The sequence below is a fragment of the Esox lucius genome, chromosome 19, assembly GCF_011004845.1.
Source record: "Esox lucius isolate fEsoLuc1 chromosome 19, fEsoLuc1.pri, whole genome shotgun sequence".
Lineage (NCBI taxonomy): Eukaryota > Metazoa > Chordata > Actinopteri > Esociformes > Esocidae > Esox > Esox lucius.
The window spans coordinates 4,559,494-4,577,712 of record NC_047587.1 but is presented as its reverse complement, the minus strand read 5'-3'; the positions used below and the strand labels follow the sequence as shown (position 1 = coordinate 4,577,712).

The 18,219-nt window shown below is 38.6% G+C and overlaps 2 protein-coding genes across 6 annotated transcripts in view; one reads left to right on the top strand and one right to left on the bottom strand.

The window, feature by feature from the left end:
• Nucleotides 1-16,899, bottom strand: part of LOC105018159 (asialoglycoprotein receptor 2-like) — a 57,998-nt gene extending 41,099 nt beyond the window's left edge. The window contains exon 1 of the mRNA XM_034288507.1: nucleotides 16,371-16,899. Coding sequence (XP_034144398.1) covers nucleotides 16,371-16,430 — 60 coding nt within the window. The 5' untranslated portion in view covers nucleotides 16,431-16,899. The remainder of the gene's footprint in view (nucleotides 1-16,370) is intronic.
• LOC105018174 (C-type lectin domain family 17, member A-like) lies at nucleotides 6,038-14,380 on the top strand. Of its 5 annotated transcripts, XM_034288505.1 has the most exons (8): nucleotides 6,038-6,829; nucleotides 7,294-7,470; nucleotides 9,742-9,837; nucleotides 10,888-10,983; nucleotides 11,101-11,225; nucleotides 11,510-11,610; nucleotides 11,786-11,889; nucleotides 14,270-14,380. In XM_034288505.1, the coding sequence occupies exons 2-8, from the start codon at nucleotides 7,314-7,316 to the stop codon at nucleotides 14,341-14,343; spliced, it is 753 nt and encodes a 250-aa protein (XP_034144396.1). In that variant the 5' UTR covers nucleotides 6,038-6,829; nucleotides 7,294-7,313; the 3' UTR covers nucleotides 14,344-14,380. The 5 variants fall into 5 exon arrangements, with proteins under 5 accessions (XP_034144396.1, XP_012994244.2, XP_010881699.2 ...); XM_013138790.3 differs by lacking the exon at nucleotides 6,038-6,829 and having other exon boundaries at nucleotides 6,971-8,613; XM_010883397.4 differs by lacking the exon at nucleotides 6,038-6,829 and having other exon boundaries at nucleotides 6,983-7,470.
• Nucleotides 16,900-18,219: the final 1,320 nt, after the last annotated feature.

The window sequence follows — 18,219 nt, the reverse complement described above, 5'->3', positions numbered from 1 at the left end:
ATGGAGGTCAAAGAATAAGGAGAGGGAAGATGGAGTTGAAGGAACGAGGAGAGAGAAGATGGAGGTGGAGAAACAAAGAGAGGGAAGATGGAGGTGGAGGAACGAGGAGAGAAGATGGGGTGGAGAAACAAAGAGAGGGAAGATGGAGGTGGAGGGACGAGGAGAGAAGATAGAGTTGAAGGAACGAGGAGAGAGAAGATGGAGGTGGAGAAACAAAGAGAGGGAAGATGGAGGTGGTGGAATGAGGAGAGAGAAGATGGAGGTGAAGAGTTTTTATTCTGTATGCTTGATCAATTACACAGGTACTGAAAGACTTGTCTCTCTCTATCTCCAACTTATAAGGCCAGTGTTTTGTGTTCAGGGGCAGTGATGAATGGAATGTCGGCTGAGCAGGGCCTTGGCTACTTTTAGCAGTAAGAGAAACAGGCCTCTGCCTGTGCCATAAAACCACCATAAGAAACTGTTCTCTAGGAGGAAGCTCTTGAACAGCAGGGGGTTATTATTACTTACATCCTACTGGTGAACAGAGCTCTATTCCTTATTGGGAAGAGCATAGTTAACTAAAGTCCCCATATAGTAACTGTCCAGATTTTTATATCTCAGTCTTTGACTGGGTTTTCTGGGCAACAAACATTCTATGATTTTCTGTGTCTCCTGGAGCTAGTTGTCTAACTTTACATTTTTAGACTACCTCATAGTGGCTACTATTCCTTGTATGTACATACTGCAAATGCTAATTCCATCATCTGTACTGTTGGAAGAGAATATAAGCTTGAAACTTGAAATAAATAAGCAGAACAATCTATCATGACGTTACTCTGATGGTCTCTGTACTCAGTCTGTGTCAGTGTCATGACGATTGTTCCCGTGGATCCACGTAATTAAACCTGAAATAATAAACTGTTATACGAACAACTGAGAAGTCTTTATTTTAATAAATTGCGAACATTTTCCATCTTTCACAGACTCCAGAACTGTACAGATGTCAGTAATTGCGGTGTTGCGGGAGCAAGGAAACCAGGCGCAGGCAGAGGTAGTCGGTATTGATTTTCGGCTTTTAATAAACAATAAACAAGCACGACCAAACAACAAAAGAAAGGGCTGACGAAAATAGCAAAACGACACTACACAACTCTAAAGAAACGTACGTTCAGACGACGACAACGCACGCCAAACACGACAACAACAATGATCCACACTGTGGAGAGCAGAGGGGAAACATTTAAACACTTACAAATGGTGTGATAGGGACCTGGTGTGCACGATTAAAGATGTGCCAGAAACAAGTCCGGGATGAGTTCGTAAGTGATGGGAACCGAGGATGTATGGAACGGTGGCGCTGCTGCTCACCGTACCATGACAACAGAACTGAGCTGCCAGGCCTTTAATCAGAACTAAGGAACATGATAATATAACTCCTGTCTTAGCCACTTTACACTGGCTACCAGGATGTTTTAAAATAGATTTTAAGATTTTCTGATTACTTTACGGCACTGTGATGGTACGAGTGTAACGAGTGCGTAAAAGCGAGGCAGACGAAAAAGAAAAAAAAAGGATTGCGATTCAACAACGCATTTGTATTTTTAAATCACTACTACTTATTTTTATTGTAAAGCCTTTACCTAATTTTACTTTGTGCTCTATAAATAAAGATTATTATTATTTATTATTGTTACTTTAAGTGTTTCATGCACTGTCTGCTTGGTGATGTCTTGTTGATTATATAACAACTGAAGACAGGAAGCTACTCCTGAATGTGCGGTAGAAAATAAGAAGTGTTTTTATTAATGAATACGTTTGTAACACAAAAAACACAAAAGTTTGATTAAATGATAGGAAGAGAGGGTGAAAGAACAAAAGTCAAAAAGGAGTGTCAGAGAGTGAAATCACTGTTCACCATTTTCTCACAAATCCAATTATGTTTTGTTTTACAATTTAAGTCATTCCATGTCTCTGAATGTTTTTCTTCCCCATAGTTTATCTCAGCACAATCCTCAAGATCCTGAAAGTTATCAGGCTGTGGTGGATGCCAGTACCTAGAGGGTTAATGACACATAACCAGGCAGTCAGACAAATAAAAGTTTCCACTTAATTGTATTTGGTAAGTGTTGAAACATCTTTAGAGCATTTGGAATGACATAATTAACAGGAAACACATTTTTATAAACATAATTTAAAGAAATACATAATTTTTGTTATTAAAGATTCCTTATAACATAAAATATGTGTCATTTCTCACCTTGTGGTCAGTAATGTACCATCCACCCATTTCCAGGTTCCCTCTTTATCTTTGTCAGTCAGACCAATCCAGGATCGCTTTTGAAGACCAAAGAGAAATATCTGGTTTTGAAAAATACATTTGTATTAATTTACCTTAATTTACATAGTTATTAACCATATATATATATATATATATATATATATATATATATATATATATATTCACTCAGAAGACTCCCCTTATAACGCTCTCCCTATACTCACTTTTACTTTTGGTTGACCGACTTACAAATGCTTTGTAAACAATTTTTTTGGATTTCAAAAAATTCTAATGTAGATTAAATGGAACTTCCCTCTTCAACGTCCTACAATTGACAACTTTCCATGTCGGTGTCTGTCAAATAATTAGCTAGGAAAGAACTGTACACTTTTAATCTTTTGTGTTACTTGTAACGCATTACTACCCACCCCTGGACGTAAAGGGTGCAGCATTTCTAGAGAGAATGTATACAAATTATGTTCTCACCTGTTCCTCTTCACTGTTTATGATCACCAGGTCTGCATTTCTCCTCTGACAGTCCTGTCTGCTCTCATACCAGGTTTTCTGCTCAGTAGAGAGGAAGTACAAACTGGACCCAAAGTAGCTCCATCGCTCTTGCCAACATTTCTCTGTTAAAGAGTAAAGATACAAACATTGAGAAAAGTAGCCAGTATCTTGTTGAAGTCAACACTTCCCCGAGTTGGTTTGTTGGAAAGGAGAATAAGACACCAGGAGTCAGGTCAATTACCGTACCGCAGGTCAATTACCATATCCTTAGACAATGTCTAAGGATCAACAGTCAAAACATAATTTTATACTTCAACTACGCCCAAAAGATAGAGGCGTTAAGTTAACAACGCAAGTGTGTCCTTGGCCCAGTTCTATTCCTTATAAGGATGACTGCTAGTACCCCCTTGCCCCCCTTGTGGTTTCTGTCTTGTCTGTCAGACTATGTGTGTGTGTCTCTAACCTGTGTCTTGTTTTTCAAAAGACAGACAAACTAAATCTTTCTCTCCCCGGCAACCGCTTGAACAGGGTTTCCTGTTCTCCTACTTGCACCTTCAGTTTCAACACAGTTACAAACACTTAATATTTTGTTTCATTTCTTACAACAGTTCACTAACTTATACAATTAATATATCTACAATCTTTATACTTCTAATTATAAAAGTCTGATTTCAAAATGTTCAACTTTGTCCTTGACATTTATATTTGACACAAGACTCATGTACATAATAACGATCAGAGGTTGGCCAAAAGATCAAATCTGAAATATGTTTATGATTTGAGAAAAATCTGATCTAAACTGTTAGATATACATCAAAATGAAATGTATCTGAAATACACAAAATGTCTGTCAGTATCACATGATGTGGACATGGTATTAACTAATCTAGTGGCTCAGAGGCCTTGGTCAACCCAGAGGCGGAGCTTTAATTGGTGCAATTAGTGCGCGGCACCCATGGCAGCCAATCACAGGGTCCCCCAAGAAGATTATGTTATAGTTGAATTATAGCAAGCAGAATAAAGTAATATTATGATTAATTTGCTACATTCTGTTTAGTTGACATTGAAGTGATAAACATCTATATTTTTTATGATTCCATAATGCATTGTATGATCGACCAATCTGTGACCATTGGAGTGTAGCCAGCGTTGCCAGATGGGACAGTTTATGCTTAATTGGGCTATTTTTAAAGACAGTGTGCGGTTTTAATGTGGAAGATTGGACCTATATTGTCAGTGAATCTGGCAACCCTGGGTATGACGTCAGATTTTGACGGCTTGTTTGCTAAGAATCTGAACAGTGGAAAAATAAGTAACAAAACATAAAAATGAAAGGTAGGTTATATCTGCCACTCAGAGGAAAGAAAAGCAATACATTATAAAAAATGTATATAATAATATGTTGACCTTGAGAAAAGTCTTAAGTAAAGTTGTTGAGCAGCAGAACCACAAGTAATTGGATAGATCTGACGTTACAATAACAGGAGCCATAGATAATAGAAGGAGCAGCATCGCAGCTTATAGTGAAAGGGAATTACAGTTATGATGAGGTACAAAAGCAGCTAGCAGTGAAGTTTTGAAACTGCAGGTACATTTTGTTGTTGCCTAATAACATGATTCAGTTCATCATGGTACGTGGAACGTATGTACATTTCTGGGAGTAGTATTAAATATTTACTGAAGGGAGAACAAGTATTTGATACACAACTCCTTAGTTGCCCTGGCTGTGTGTTTCGGGTCGTTGTCATGCTGGAAGACCCAGCCACGACCCATCTTCAATGCTCTTACTGAGGGAAGGAGGTTGTTGGCCAAGATCTCGCGATACATGGCCCCATCCATCCTCCCCTCAATACGGTGCAGTCGTCCTGTCCCCTTTGCAGAAATGCATTCCAAAATAATGATGTTTCCACCTCCATGCTTCACGGATGGGATGGTATTCTTGGGGTTGTACTCATCCTTCTTCTTCCTCCAAACACAGCGAGTGGAGTTTAGACCAAAAAGCTCTATTTTTGTCTCATCAGACCACATGACCTTCTCCCATTCCTCCTCTGGATCATCCAAATGGTCATTCGCAAACTTCAGACGGATGGATTTTAATCCATGACGGCATAGTGTGTTACTAATGGTTTTCTTTGAGACTGTGGTCCCAGCTCTCTTCAGGTCATTGACCAGGTCCTGCCTGGTAGTTCTGGCCTGATCCCTCACCTTCCTCATGATCATTGATGCCCCATGAGGTGAGATCTTGCATGGAGCCCCAGACCGAGGGAGATTGACCGCCATCTTGAACTTCTTCCATGTTCTAATAATTGCGCCAACAGTTGTTGCCTTCTCACCAAGCTGCTTGCCTATTGTCCTGTAGCCCATCCCAGCCTTGTGCAGGTCTACAATTTTATCCCTGATGTCCTTACACAGCACTCTGGTCTTGGTCATTGTGGAGAGGTTGGAGTTTGTTTGATTGAGTGTGTGGACAGGTGTCTTTTATACAAGTTCAAACAGGTGCAGTTAATACAGGTAATGAGTGGAGAACAGGAGGGCTTCTTAAAGAAAAACTAACAGGTCTGTGAGAGCCGGAATTCTTACTGGTTGGTAGGTGATCAAATACTTACGTCATGCAATAAAATGCTAGTTAATAATTTAAAAATCATACAATGTGATTTCTGGATTTTTGTTTTAGATTCTGTCTCTCACAGTTGAAGTGTACCTATGATAAAAATGATACAGAATTCTACATGCTTTGTAAGTAGGAAAACCTGCAAAATCGGCAGTGTATCAAATACTTGTTCTCCCCACTGTAATTCCACAAAAATGATTTTGACCTAAGCTGACCATGGGAGAGAACGCTATGCTCCTCCACCGTACTCACTCACTGCTCATATTCCATTCTCTTTTATGCTCACCACCAGTGGAATACAGCTGTATGTGAACTTTTCATAGATTTTGAGTAACGAAGACTGTGCGTCGTGTGTGCCTGGGAGGTGCTGCTACTGTCTTTGTTAGGCATGTTTGTAACTGGGTCCAGGTCCTCAAGTATGTGAAAGGACAGAAGTTTCTTCCAGAATTTATTGTTTGGCCTGGCCAAGTTGCACTGAAAATGACATTTAGTTTTTTAGAATGTCAGACCTGATTTTCAACGTTCGGTGTTGAAGCATCATCTGCACAGTTGTTCTAGTCCAAGTAGGATTTACGAGACTGATAAAACAAGACTTCATTTTTCAAAAGGCCTCTGAAATGTTTTTTGTCTTTCGAATATTACGCGGAGACGGTTTACAACAAGTTTGGGGGTGGGTCTGACCACTACAGTATTTGGTTGGTGCACACCACCCAAAGGTCATGAAAACCTCAGTAATCTCAGGAACTGAACTGTCTGGATGATGCTGCGGCACTTTCAGATGAACATGAAGTATAACATATTAAAACATTAAGTATTTATTTCTGGCTACCAAGGAGGAATATGGTCCTACTGACTACTTTTAGTAGTTATGTTTATTCACAGAGATGGAGACAAACACACAGAACCAGACACCAGGTGGAGCCATCAACTCTAGAAATTGAGACTCACATATAGTATTTTAGTTTTTTATTCCATGGCGGTGTGCTAACAAACCTTTCTTTAGTTGGTTAGTCACATCTTAATTCAACCCTTAAGGTGACAATACTGTGTTACATTGCAGAAGTAATATATTATAATAAATGAGTCCATGTGCAGCAGATGCTTCTCTGTCACATAGGAATCAGTTTGGCTCCCTCAGGTGGACGACTGTGTCATTACAGTCTTCAGAGATAAACATTTTCCAGTGGGCGGTGCTTAGGAAAATGTTTTCCAATGAGGGCACTTGTAGGATTCCACCAATCAGCTTGTTTTACTCCAGTGATTTTCACCAAAGTGAATGTAAACATGTATGATAGAATGGAGGGTCCGTCCTTACATCTGTAAGTGTGTCTATGAATAACAGAGGCTACATGTACAAACTGCATCTCCCCCCCTCCAAAACAGTTGTTTATAGAAACAGGCTGGGAAGACGCTTTGTTATTATTTCACCTGATTCCTGCTTTACGCCTAACGTAAATATTGTTCGGGAGTTAAACTTTTTTCTTTGTATTGTGGGATAAAGACCTTTATTTTACTGTGTGCTCCACAGATGGCCTGTATCAAATATAAACAAAGTATAATTGTTTTTAATAATGGAAATGTATAGATTTTAAATATATGTCATTTAAATTCTTATCTCTTAAGAGATCAGAAGTTAAGGGACTGGTAAATGTGTGAAAACCTGTTTCACATAGTGATATCGCAATGGGGTATTTCCTGAGATATGAAAAGGAGAAGACAATGCTGCTTGCACTATCCAAGTGATTCTTACGCATGTCAACATCCTCTTTTGAGACTTCTGCCTTTGATGCACAGACAAAGAGACAGAGAGTTAAACTCTGATTTGGTCTTCATGCACATCCAATAAAATCACTGGAACCTGTAATTCACATGAAGTAGCCTTTCAAAGAAATAAAGCACTGAGCATCCTTCATAATGTCTGATGCCAAGCCAGATATGAACAAGAAGGCTGAGATTGACAGAGGAGAGATGGACATGAGGGTGGAGGAGATCTACGTCAGTCCAGACACCCAGAGAGATGGAGACACCAGAACCAGAACACATGAGACAGAAGACACTGATCCACATTATGTACCAGGAGACCAGCGCTCAGGTAACACACACCACATATACACAAACACTCCACACACACACACCACATATACACACACAACACACACTCCATCATGTTCCCTATATTCATGTCTAGTATGTTCCTCAATCCTCCTTTACCAATGAGATTCTCCTGCCGTCTCCTCATTTCTTGAGCTCTGTTCGAAGACTTTGGAATGCACTTCCACAATTCATCCCTGACTCCAAATCTGTTACCATCTTCATCCACCACCTCAAGTCTCATCTGTTCAAACAAGCCTATCCCTAGCCTCTGCCCTATGTTGTTTGACCCACCCCCCCTTTTTTGTTTTTGTTTTGTTAGCTACCGTTTGTCTCATTGCTCTGTCTGTAGTTGTTTGTTATGTATGTATTGTAGAGCATTTTTGGGTCTTCGAAAAGCGCTATATAAATTTAATTTATTATTATTATTATGAAGACATGCAGCCCAGATTTACAGACTTGAATTGATCTGTGCTGTGGGACTAGAGACTAGCTTAGGACTTCCAAAATAATGTCTTGGTCCTATGTCTGCATCTGTTTCTCAAAAACATTTACCCACCTTGGACTTTTCCATATTTTATTGAGGAAAAGTCCCAGTGAAATCCCATAGCATGATGCTGCCACCACCATGCTTAATGGTTAAGATGGTGTTCTTACAGTAGGATGATGTGTGGTTTTAGGTTTGCATAAAATGTAGCACTTAGGCAAAAAGATACATGTTGGTTTCATCATATCATCATTCTTCTTCCACCTGGTCTGAGGTGGAGCGTGTGTCCAGCTTCAAATTCCTGGGTTTCTTCATATCTGAGGAACTCTCCTGGACCCTCAATACCTCCACCCTGGTCAAAAGTTGCAACAGCACCTGTACATTTTGAGAAGGCTGAAGAAGGCCTGCTTGACTTCTACTGCTGCACAATCTACAGCATTTTGACTAACTGTGCTACAGTGGGGTTTGATGGATGCTCTGTGGCCGACCGGAAGGCCCTACAACGTGTGGTGAAAACCGCCCAGAACATCACTGGTACCCAGCTCCCAGCCACCGTGGACCTTCAGCGCAAGCGGTGTCTGCATAGGGCGGGTGGCATCATCAGGAACCCGTCACATCCAAGCCACAAAATGGTTTGCCCTTCGGCAGCCGTTACAGGTCTCTTAGTTCCCACATCAGCAGGCTCAGGAACAGTTTCTTCCCATCTACTGTAACCCTGCTGAACTCTGACCCAACACTAACCACACCCACCCGCCCACCTCTTAGTACTGCCTCTTAGGGACCTTGTTGCACTATTTCCTTGTACTGCTCGTCTACCTCAGGAACCTCATTGCTGCTATCCCTGCATTTCAGTTGCACAGACTACCTTACACCTCCAACCTGCTTGATTGGAGTCAGAATTGTCATTTGTAGTTGCTTTTGTCTCATTTCACAGCTATTCATTCCCACTTAATACTTTGTACGTTTGTACATTTTCTGTCCTCTCATATTTGCCTCATTGCTCAACTATTCGTTCCCACTTGTACATACATATACTTAATACTTGTACATTTGTAAATTTTCTGTCCTCTTGTATTTGCCTTCATTGCTCATTTAGAACTGCCATTTGCACTGCATTTGCCTTCATTGCTCATCTATACATTCCACTTGTAACATACACTTCAATTAAAACTTGTACATTTCCTCCCCTCTTCTATTTGCACTTCTGATTAGATGCTACAGTGAGGGATTTTGTTTTTTTTTATCCTCTGCTGATTTTGTACGTTTGCCCACTGACAAAGTAATATATCAGTCTGACCTCTGTGAATACCAACAAGGGTTTTGCCACCAAGTACTAAGTCATGTTTTGCAGAGGGGTCGAATACTTACTTCACTCATTAAAATGCAAATCAATTTATAACATTTTTGACATGTGTCTGGATTTCTTTTGTTTTTATTCTGTCTCTCACTGTTCAAATAAACCTACCATTAAATTATAGACTGATAATTTCTTTGTCAGTGGGTTAACGTACAAAATCAGTAGGAGATCAAATACTTTTTTCCCTCACTGTAACTGCATTTCATTGTATTGTACTCATACTGTTCAATGACGGTACATTTGAATCTAATCTTATCTCAGAGTCTCCCACATGCCTTCCTGCACTGGAAGTACTCACTTCATTGTGTATATCACGGTTTACTATACTTGGAAAGACTTTTGAGGAATTCTTGTCTTCACTTACGAATCCACAAGATCACAAATACACACATAAACAGAGACTTGTATTAATGTTTATGTGTCCACAGAGTCTGAAAGATCAAGGAAGAGATCTATATTTGCAGTGTCTCTGGGGCTGGTGTGTGTTCTCCTACTGACTAGGATCATAGTCCTGTCTGTTTACTGTGAGTTCCTGTTATATGGTCACTGACAGAGATGGTCAGAGATACATCAAAATGTATTTTAAAATAACATACCTTAATTTTAAGTGTATCAAAATAAACTACAAAATACAGCAGCCACACGATGTATCAGCACTTTAATGTTTATCAAACAGTTTGCTAATTACTCATAATTGTATCCTAATTTAGTTACTTGGTTCGGTAATGAAGACTCTTTGCATTCACAAAACTCACTCAATGACAAACAAGTAATTTTTAAGAAGTTAACTGTTGGCACCTGTATTCATAGGAACACATTTCTAAGTAATTAAGCATTTGATTGTTAATCATAGATATAATAATAAATTATGTGTCAGGCAGTCATACATGCAATGGTATGCAAAATCATGATCCTACTAAACAGCTTCTTCAGTTAGGGTACAATCTTGTTCCTTACCTCGTATCTTCTGCACAACCGACAAAAACTTAACATAGACTGAAAGTAACAAGCTAACATTAACTGTGAGGGCTGCACCTCAGGTCAAAATGTTAGCAAGAAAATAACATAAATTGGTAAACGATTTAGCCTAGCCTACTCAAACGAACACGAAATTAACATGAACTGTTAAAATGTAGCAATTTATGCTAAAAATAGATGGAAAGCTGGCAACCTACACTTTTCTCACCTTGACATTCATCTTTGGGTTTGGATACATTTTCTGTTCAGATCTCAACTATTCTGGGAAATCATTGAGTAAGCACCCATCAGAGGTAGCGTTTATTTGATGTCATCAAGTAGACATCATGTAGACAAAGTATTTTATTCTTGTAAATATTTGCAAATTACAAAATACAAAACACTAAAGAATTGTGATACAAAATATGACGCCATTCATGTCAACCCTATCAAATTCAAATGACAAAATCCTAATTTGTATTTGAAATACATATTTTTAAAGCATGTATCATAAATACTGCCAATTCCTGCTCATTGACCATGATGTAGTTGTAAGAAGTGCTGTTACAGGCTTGGCGTATCGTGTAGATATTGTGTGTTTGTATTTATATTTGCAGTTAACAGAACCATCAAAGAGAAAGAAGAATTACAGATCCGCAATAAAAACCTGACTAAAGAGAGAGATCATCTTCAGGAAAAGCTCTCTGTGTTCGGTGAGACTTTACCTGTAAATAATTACAATTTAATTAATCAGTCAAAATGTATCAATTAAAGTGTGAGTATAAAAATAATGACTAAATTTCCATGTGTTCACCTTGGAAATGTTGAAGGATGGAGATACTTTGGATCCAGTTTTTATTTCCTCTCTGCTGAGCAGAAAACCTGGTATGAGAGCAGACAGGACTGTCAGATGAGAGAAGCAGACCTGGTGATCATAAACAGTGAAGAGGAACGGGTGAGAGGGATATACAGAGAAAGCAGTGTGTGTTAGCAGTCCACTTTATTAACCTGCTTTATGCAATGGTTAATAATATTATAAAACGTTGTTTTTTATTTTAGCTCTTCTGTGCTGTTCTACTGATTGTCAACAATACGATCATATTGAATGTGCTTTGCCAATGTGTTCATTATTGCATCATGCCAATGAGATAATTTTAATGAAGTTGCGAGACAACTGGAGAGAGAGCTGGGGAGTAAGACGGCTTGGTGGACCTAAAAGAACGTCCTCTATTAAAACAGAGATTTCTCAGTGGACTTCAAATGAGATTCTGGATTGGACTGACTGACAAAGATGAAGAGGAAACCTGGAAATGGGTGGATGGTACAGAACTGACCACAGGGTGAGAGATTATATCCTCCTGTTAGGATAAGGAAACTTAATTAGTAATAACAAGAATTACATATTTCTACAAATCATGTTCATTTCTACAAATAATTTATGAAAATAGGATACATTTAGGATTTTTACTGCCACAATATCTCATTGTCTGGTTCTGTGTTTTGTTAACCCTCTAGGTTCTGGGAACCTAGACAGCCTGATAACTATCAGGGTCAGGAGGACTGTGCTGAGATGAACTTTGGGGGAAACAAACCTTTAGAGGCATGGAATGACTTAAATTGTGAGCTAATTCGTAACTGGATTTGTGAGACAATGCTGAACAACCCCTAACTCATTCTCTCTGATGCTCACTCTCTCTGATGCTCACTCTCTCTGATGCTCACTCTCTCTGATGCTCACTCTCTCTGATGCTCACTCTCTCTGATGCTCACTCTCTCTGATGCTCACTCTCTCTGATGCTCACTCTCTCTGATGCTCACTCTCTCTGACTTGTTGACTGTCTTTCTGCTTAGTAATTTTCATCCTGTCTGTCCATCTGTCCTGTGTGTTTTTTCCAAACATATTAACTAATGAAGACACATCCTGTTTACATCTTGAGATGCAGTAGCAGCTTCCTGTCTTCAGTCCTGATATAATAGACACCACCAGACGCAGACCGCTGTCGGTGTTATGTTGTGTGGAGGGAGAGGAGGATGTTTTTCCAGTGTGTCTAATTACATTAATAATGTTAGCTACACTGGATCCAGTGTAGAGGATAGGAAACAGTTTGTCTGAGGGTCTGCCATTGTATAATGGCAGAGAGGGATATACAGAGAGAACATTGTGTGTTAGCAGTGCACTTCATTAACCTGCTTTATACAATGGTAAATAATATTATGAAATGTTTTTTTATTTTGGCTCTTCTGTGCTGTTCTACTGATTGTCAACAATATGATCATATTGAATGAAGGAATGTTACTTCCTAAATATGCTTTGCCAATGTGTCCATTATTGCATCATGCCAATTAAGTAATTTTAATGAAGTTGTGAGAGAAATAGAAAGAGGTCTGGGGAGAAAGACAGGAGGGTGGAACTAAAATAATGTCCTCTTTTAAAACAGAGATTTCTTTATGGACTTAAAATGAACGTCTGGATTGGACTGACTGACCAAGTGACTAAGTGCAGTACATTTTAAAGTATCAAAACAGGAAGAATCCCCAAAGTATCCATATGTGTAGCGGCACACTTTCCTTCTCCTTTTCTAATGTGTAACTTATTGCTAAATGTGTACAAAAGTGTGAAACATAATTCCTGGTAGACAGGAAGCCACAGGAAATAAGAAAGAACAATATAACAGTGATTGTGTTTAAGCAGGTTGGTTTTAAAAAGGGAGAGAAAGAGAGAGACTTGGGTTCTTACAGTATTATCTGTGACTTTGGTGACCAGTGTCCTAATTTAATTTAAAATCCAAAATAAAAGCATGTCCTTTTTAGCCACTTGGCCTTATACACTTTTTGTAGTGTTGCACTCTATACAGCATATTAATTATAGAACATTTTAAATCCTTATGTTCTGGTACCTATTGGGCAATTTAAAGCATTGATATCCTGTAATGTTGATGTCCATTATCCACTGGAACTGGAACAACAAGTGTTGTTGTAAATGCATATGTAAGTATGTACATCTGAGTTGTTCTTTTTTTTATTGAAGACAGGGTTTATCTCAAAAAAATTGTAAAAGGTACGGTTAACGCCACAATTTAAGTCATTCCATATCTTTACAGGGTTGTCTTTTCTACTGTATATCTCAACACAGTCCCATTATTATTCCCATTTCCTACTGCATTTCTTTGCTAATAACAATTGGTTCCTGTGATTAATTAGAATGAAGTTGAAGTTTCCACATGCAGAATCAGTCAAGAGTTTGGACATAACTATTTATTCAAAAGTACTTCTTTAGTTTTTGCTATTTTCCACACTGTAGAATAATAGTAAATAATAACAGACATTAAAACTAGGAAAAAACACTTCATGTTGAATCATGTTGCAACCCAAAAAGTGTTAAACAATTCAAGATATATTCATATTTTATATTCTTAAAAATGTAGTCCCCCTTTGCCTTGATGACAGCTTTCCAAAACTGGCATTCTCTAAACCATCTTCATGTGATAATGAGAGACATTTGGCTCTACCAGGTCACAATCAACTCTGTCTTTTTCTCTCTCAATATATATATATATATATATATATATATATATACATATATATATATATATATATATATATATATATATATATATCGTCTTTAATGCACATTTTTAAGCAGTATTTTGGGCATTTTATCTTTAGTTGAATAAAGGAAAGATTAAAAGAGTTGGGGTACTCAAATAACAATGGGCCAAATACAAACCCATGCTAAAATGTTACAGGTGAGTTAGACTGTTACACCTCTCTATACCACCAAGTGACAATGTTCATGTTCCCTAATGATGACAATAATAATTGGAAGCCAGGGTAATAGATGATGGACTAGACCATTGAGAATAGCTTTGTGGGGGTGCGAATGGTTTGAAAGCTCTTTTCTCTCTTTTTAACATTCTCTATCCTACATGTTCCTCTTCACTATTTATGATCACCAGGTCTGCTTCTCTCCACAGAGAGTCCTGTCTGCTCTCCTCCCAGGTCGTCGTCTTAGTAGAGAGGAAGTACAAACTGGACCCAAAGTATCTCCATCCCTCTCCAACATACTGCTCTGATAAAGAATAAACACATGAACAAATGGAAATTTAGCAATTATTTTTATACTACAAATTCTGACTGAAATATGATTAACAATCAAATACTTAATTACTTAGAAATTAGTTCCTATGAATACAGGTGCCATCAGTTAACTTCCCATGAATTACTTGTTTGTCATTGAGTGAGTTTTGTGAATGCAAAGTGTCTTCATTAACGAACCAAGTAACTAAATTAGGATACAATTATGAGTAATTAGCAAACTGTTTGTTAAAAATGTAACTGCTGGTTACTTTAAAAACGTACCTTCATCTGGGTGATGACAGGGATATATGAATATTTGATCTGTTAACTGGGATCTGTTTTCTCAGCCTAACGACTTTTTAGGCTGAGAAAAGCTGTTGCTATCAAACATTGTCTACTTAATCAACTGAGTCAGTGTCCTGGTGAAGGGATGGATCAAATAGTCTGATAGATGGAAGGTTTGCGAAGTGATTTCATGATCCCTGGTAAAATTAGTTTTAGTATTCTTAAAATACAGAAATACATTTGTTAAATTTGATACATCGTGTGGCTGCTGTATTTTTTAGTTTATTTTGATACACTTAAAATTAAGGTATGTTATTTTAAAATACATTTTGATGTATCTCTGCCCATCTCTGTCAGTGACCATATAACAGGAACTCACAGTAAACAGACAGGACTATGATCCTAGTCAGTAGGAGAACACACACCAGCCCCAGACACACTGCAGCAGATATAGATCTCTTCCTTGATCTTTCAGACTCTGTGGACACATAAACATAAATACAAGTCTCTGTTTGTGTGTGTATTTGTGATCTTGTGGATTCGTAAGTGAAGACAAGAATTCCTCAAAAGACTTTCCAAGTATAGTAAACCGTGATATACACAGTGAAGTGAGTACTTCTAATGCAGGAAGGCATGTGAGATAAAATTAGAAATCAAATGTACTGTCACTCAACAGGATGAGTACCTCACAACGAAATTCAGTTAGCATCTAACAAGAAGAGCAAATAGAAGAGGGCAGGAAATGTACAAGTTTGAATTGAAGTCTATGTTACAAGTGGAATGTATAGATGTGCAATGAAGGCAAATACAAGAGGACAGAACAATGTACAAGTATTAAGTATATGTATGTGCAAGTGGGAACTAATGCAAGTACAACTAGCAATTCTGACTGCAATCAAGCAGGTTGGAGGTGTAAGGTAGTCTGGGCAACTAAAATGCAGGGATAGCAGCAATGAGGTTCCTGAGGTAGACGTGTGCATGTAACATCCGAGAAAAATTAAACGCAAGCACAATGGCAATTCTACAGTAAACGTGCAGTGCAGGCAAATTGAAGGTGCAAGATGTCATGTACAACTGAAATGCAGGGATAGCAGCAATGAGGTTTCTGAGGTAGACAAGTAGTACAAGGAAATAGTGCAACAAGGTCCCTGAGAGGCAGTACTAAGAGGTGGGTGGGTGGGTGTGGTTAGTATTGGGGTCACAGAGTTCAGCAGGGTTACAGTGGATGGGAATAAACTGTTCCTGAGCCTGCTGGTGTGGGAACCAAGAGACCTGTACCGCCTGCCAGAGGGCAAACAGTTTGTGGCCTGGGTGTTAAGGGTCCCTGATGATGCCACGCGCCCTGTGCCGACACCACATGCACTGAAGGTCCACGATGGCTGGGAGCTGGGTACCAGTGATGTGCTGGCCGGTTTTCACCACCCGTTGTTGGGCCTTCTGGTCGGCCACAGAGCAAACGCCAAAACACACTGTACCGCAGTTAGTCAGAATGCTCTAGATTGTACAGCAGTAGTGGGAGCCATTGCAAGCTAGTAAATATGAGAATATAACCAGAAATACAGAGCTCAAGAAATGAGGAGACGGCAGGGGAATCTCATTGGTAAAGGAGGATTGAGGAACATACTAGACATGAATATAGGGAACATGATGGAGTGTGTGTTGTGTGTGTATATGTGGTGTGTGTGTGTGTGTGGAGTGTTTGTGTATATGTGGTGTGTGTTACCTGAGCGCTGGTCTCCTGGTACATAATGTGGATCAGTGTCTTCTGTCTCATGTGTTCTGGTTCTGGTGTCTCCATCTCTCAGGGTGTCCGAACTGGATCTCCACCACACTTCCCTCCGTCTCTCCTCTGTCAATCTTAACCTTCTTGTTCATATTTGGCTTGGTATGCATTTTTCAAAAAGCCCCCTGAAATGTTTTTTTTTTTTAGCATATTATGCGGAGATGGTTTACAACAAGTTTTGGGGTGGGTCGGACCACCACAGTATTTGGTTGGTGCACGCCACCCGAAGGCCCAGGAAATCCCAGTAATGGACCTAAACTGTCTGGATGATGCTGCGGCACTTCTTTCTTTAGTTGATTAGTCAAATCTTAATTCAATCTTAATTCAACCCTTAAGGTGACAATACTGTGTTATATTGCAGATGTCATATATCACTGATTCTCGAGAGTCGGGACAAAACACGTTTAAAAAAACTTTTTTATAAAATACACACTATATCAATTAGAGTTATATGTTTCTGCAGAGAAAGGTCTTAGCTATTTAACCATGTAAAGGAACAGGTTCTAAATAAAAATAAAGATTTAACAAATAAACATGTTTCCCTTCAGAACTGGATTTGTGTCAACTCCGTCAGACACACTAAAAAGTATACAATTTTAATTCTCCCAATCCAACAAGAATCTAAAGTTCTGAAGTATGTTGTAATAGTGTTTAGTTACTCTTATATGTAAAAAAAAATATATATTATATAAACTTAAGTTGTGATTTCACATTATTCTGAAAACCCAGATATCTAAATATTTGATATATTTATTTTAATTTCAATATTGTAAAAACATATTCCTTAAATAAATAAGACATAAGATGATGTAGATCTGATGGTCCTTTATTTCAAAAACAACAAACTGAAGGAAGAATATTGTTTTTCCCACAGAATTTACAAAAACATACATCTGACACAGTTGACGAAGATCTGACGCTGTTGACGAAGATCTGACAGTGTTGACGAAGATCTGACGCTGTTGACAAATATCTGACGCTGTTGACGAAGATCTGACGCTGTTGACAAAGATCTGACGCTGTTGACAAAGATCTGACGCTGTTGACGAAGATCTGGCGGTGTTGACGAAAAACTGACGGTGTTGACAAAAAATGTGTGTGCATTGCTGATTTTTGAACAAATGTGCTCTTTAAACACTACTACTAAAATTGCTCATTGTTATTAGAGTATTGAACTTACTGTAAAGCAAACTATAATGAACATATAGCACATACACCGTTTCCAACTATCAAAAAAACAATAAGGGAAACCAGGGGCCCTCCTCCCCCTCTGTTTTCATCTACTTCCCCTACACCACTTCCTGCTCTCCTTTTTCTCATCCACCTCTTCTCCTCTTCCTTTCCTCCTTTGTAAGTAGTCATTCACTTTAAAGTGGCATGTGTGTGTGTGTGTGTGTTTGAGTGTGTTGGATGTGTGATTGCCCTGCAATGTTTTTTGGATGGTTAATATTGTGACCTCTTGCTGAGGACAAGTGCAACAACATGGACCTTCTAACCACATACCATACATTTAAACAAGTTTTCCCCAAAAAGATAAAAAAGTATATTCTAAAAATCACATATGTCAATCATGATGAATTTCTTCATTTTTTATATAAATTAGACCTCTCTATGTGGGACATGTTTTGTCCCGACTCTCAAGAATCAGTGATATTATAATAGACGAGTCTATGTGCAGCAGATGCTTCTGTCACATAGGAATCAGTTTGGCTCCCCCAGGTGGTGGACTGTGTCATAACAGTCTTCAGAGATAAACATTTTCCAGTGGGCGGTGCTTAGGAAAATGTATTACAATGAGGGCACT

What these genes read in the sequence shown, in the direction of transcription:
- LOC105018174 (XM_010883397.4), top strand. Translation starts at nt 7,293, where the DNA reads ATGTCTGATGCCAAGCCAGATATGAACAAGAAGGCTGAGATTGACAGA. An exon ending in CATAGTCCTGTCTGTTTACT is followed by an intron (nt 9,838 to 10,887) that starts GTGAGTTCCTGT and finishes TTATATTTGCAG; the next exon opens with TTAACAGAACCATCAAAGAG. An exon ending in TAAACAGTGAAGAGGAACGG is followed by an intron (nt 11,226 to 11,509) that starts GTGAGAGGGATA and finishes CTATTAAAACAG; the next exon opens with AGATTTCTCAGTGGACTTCA.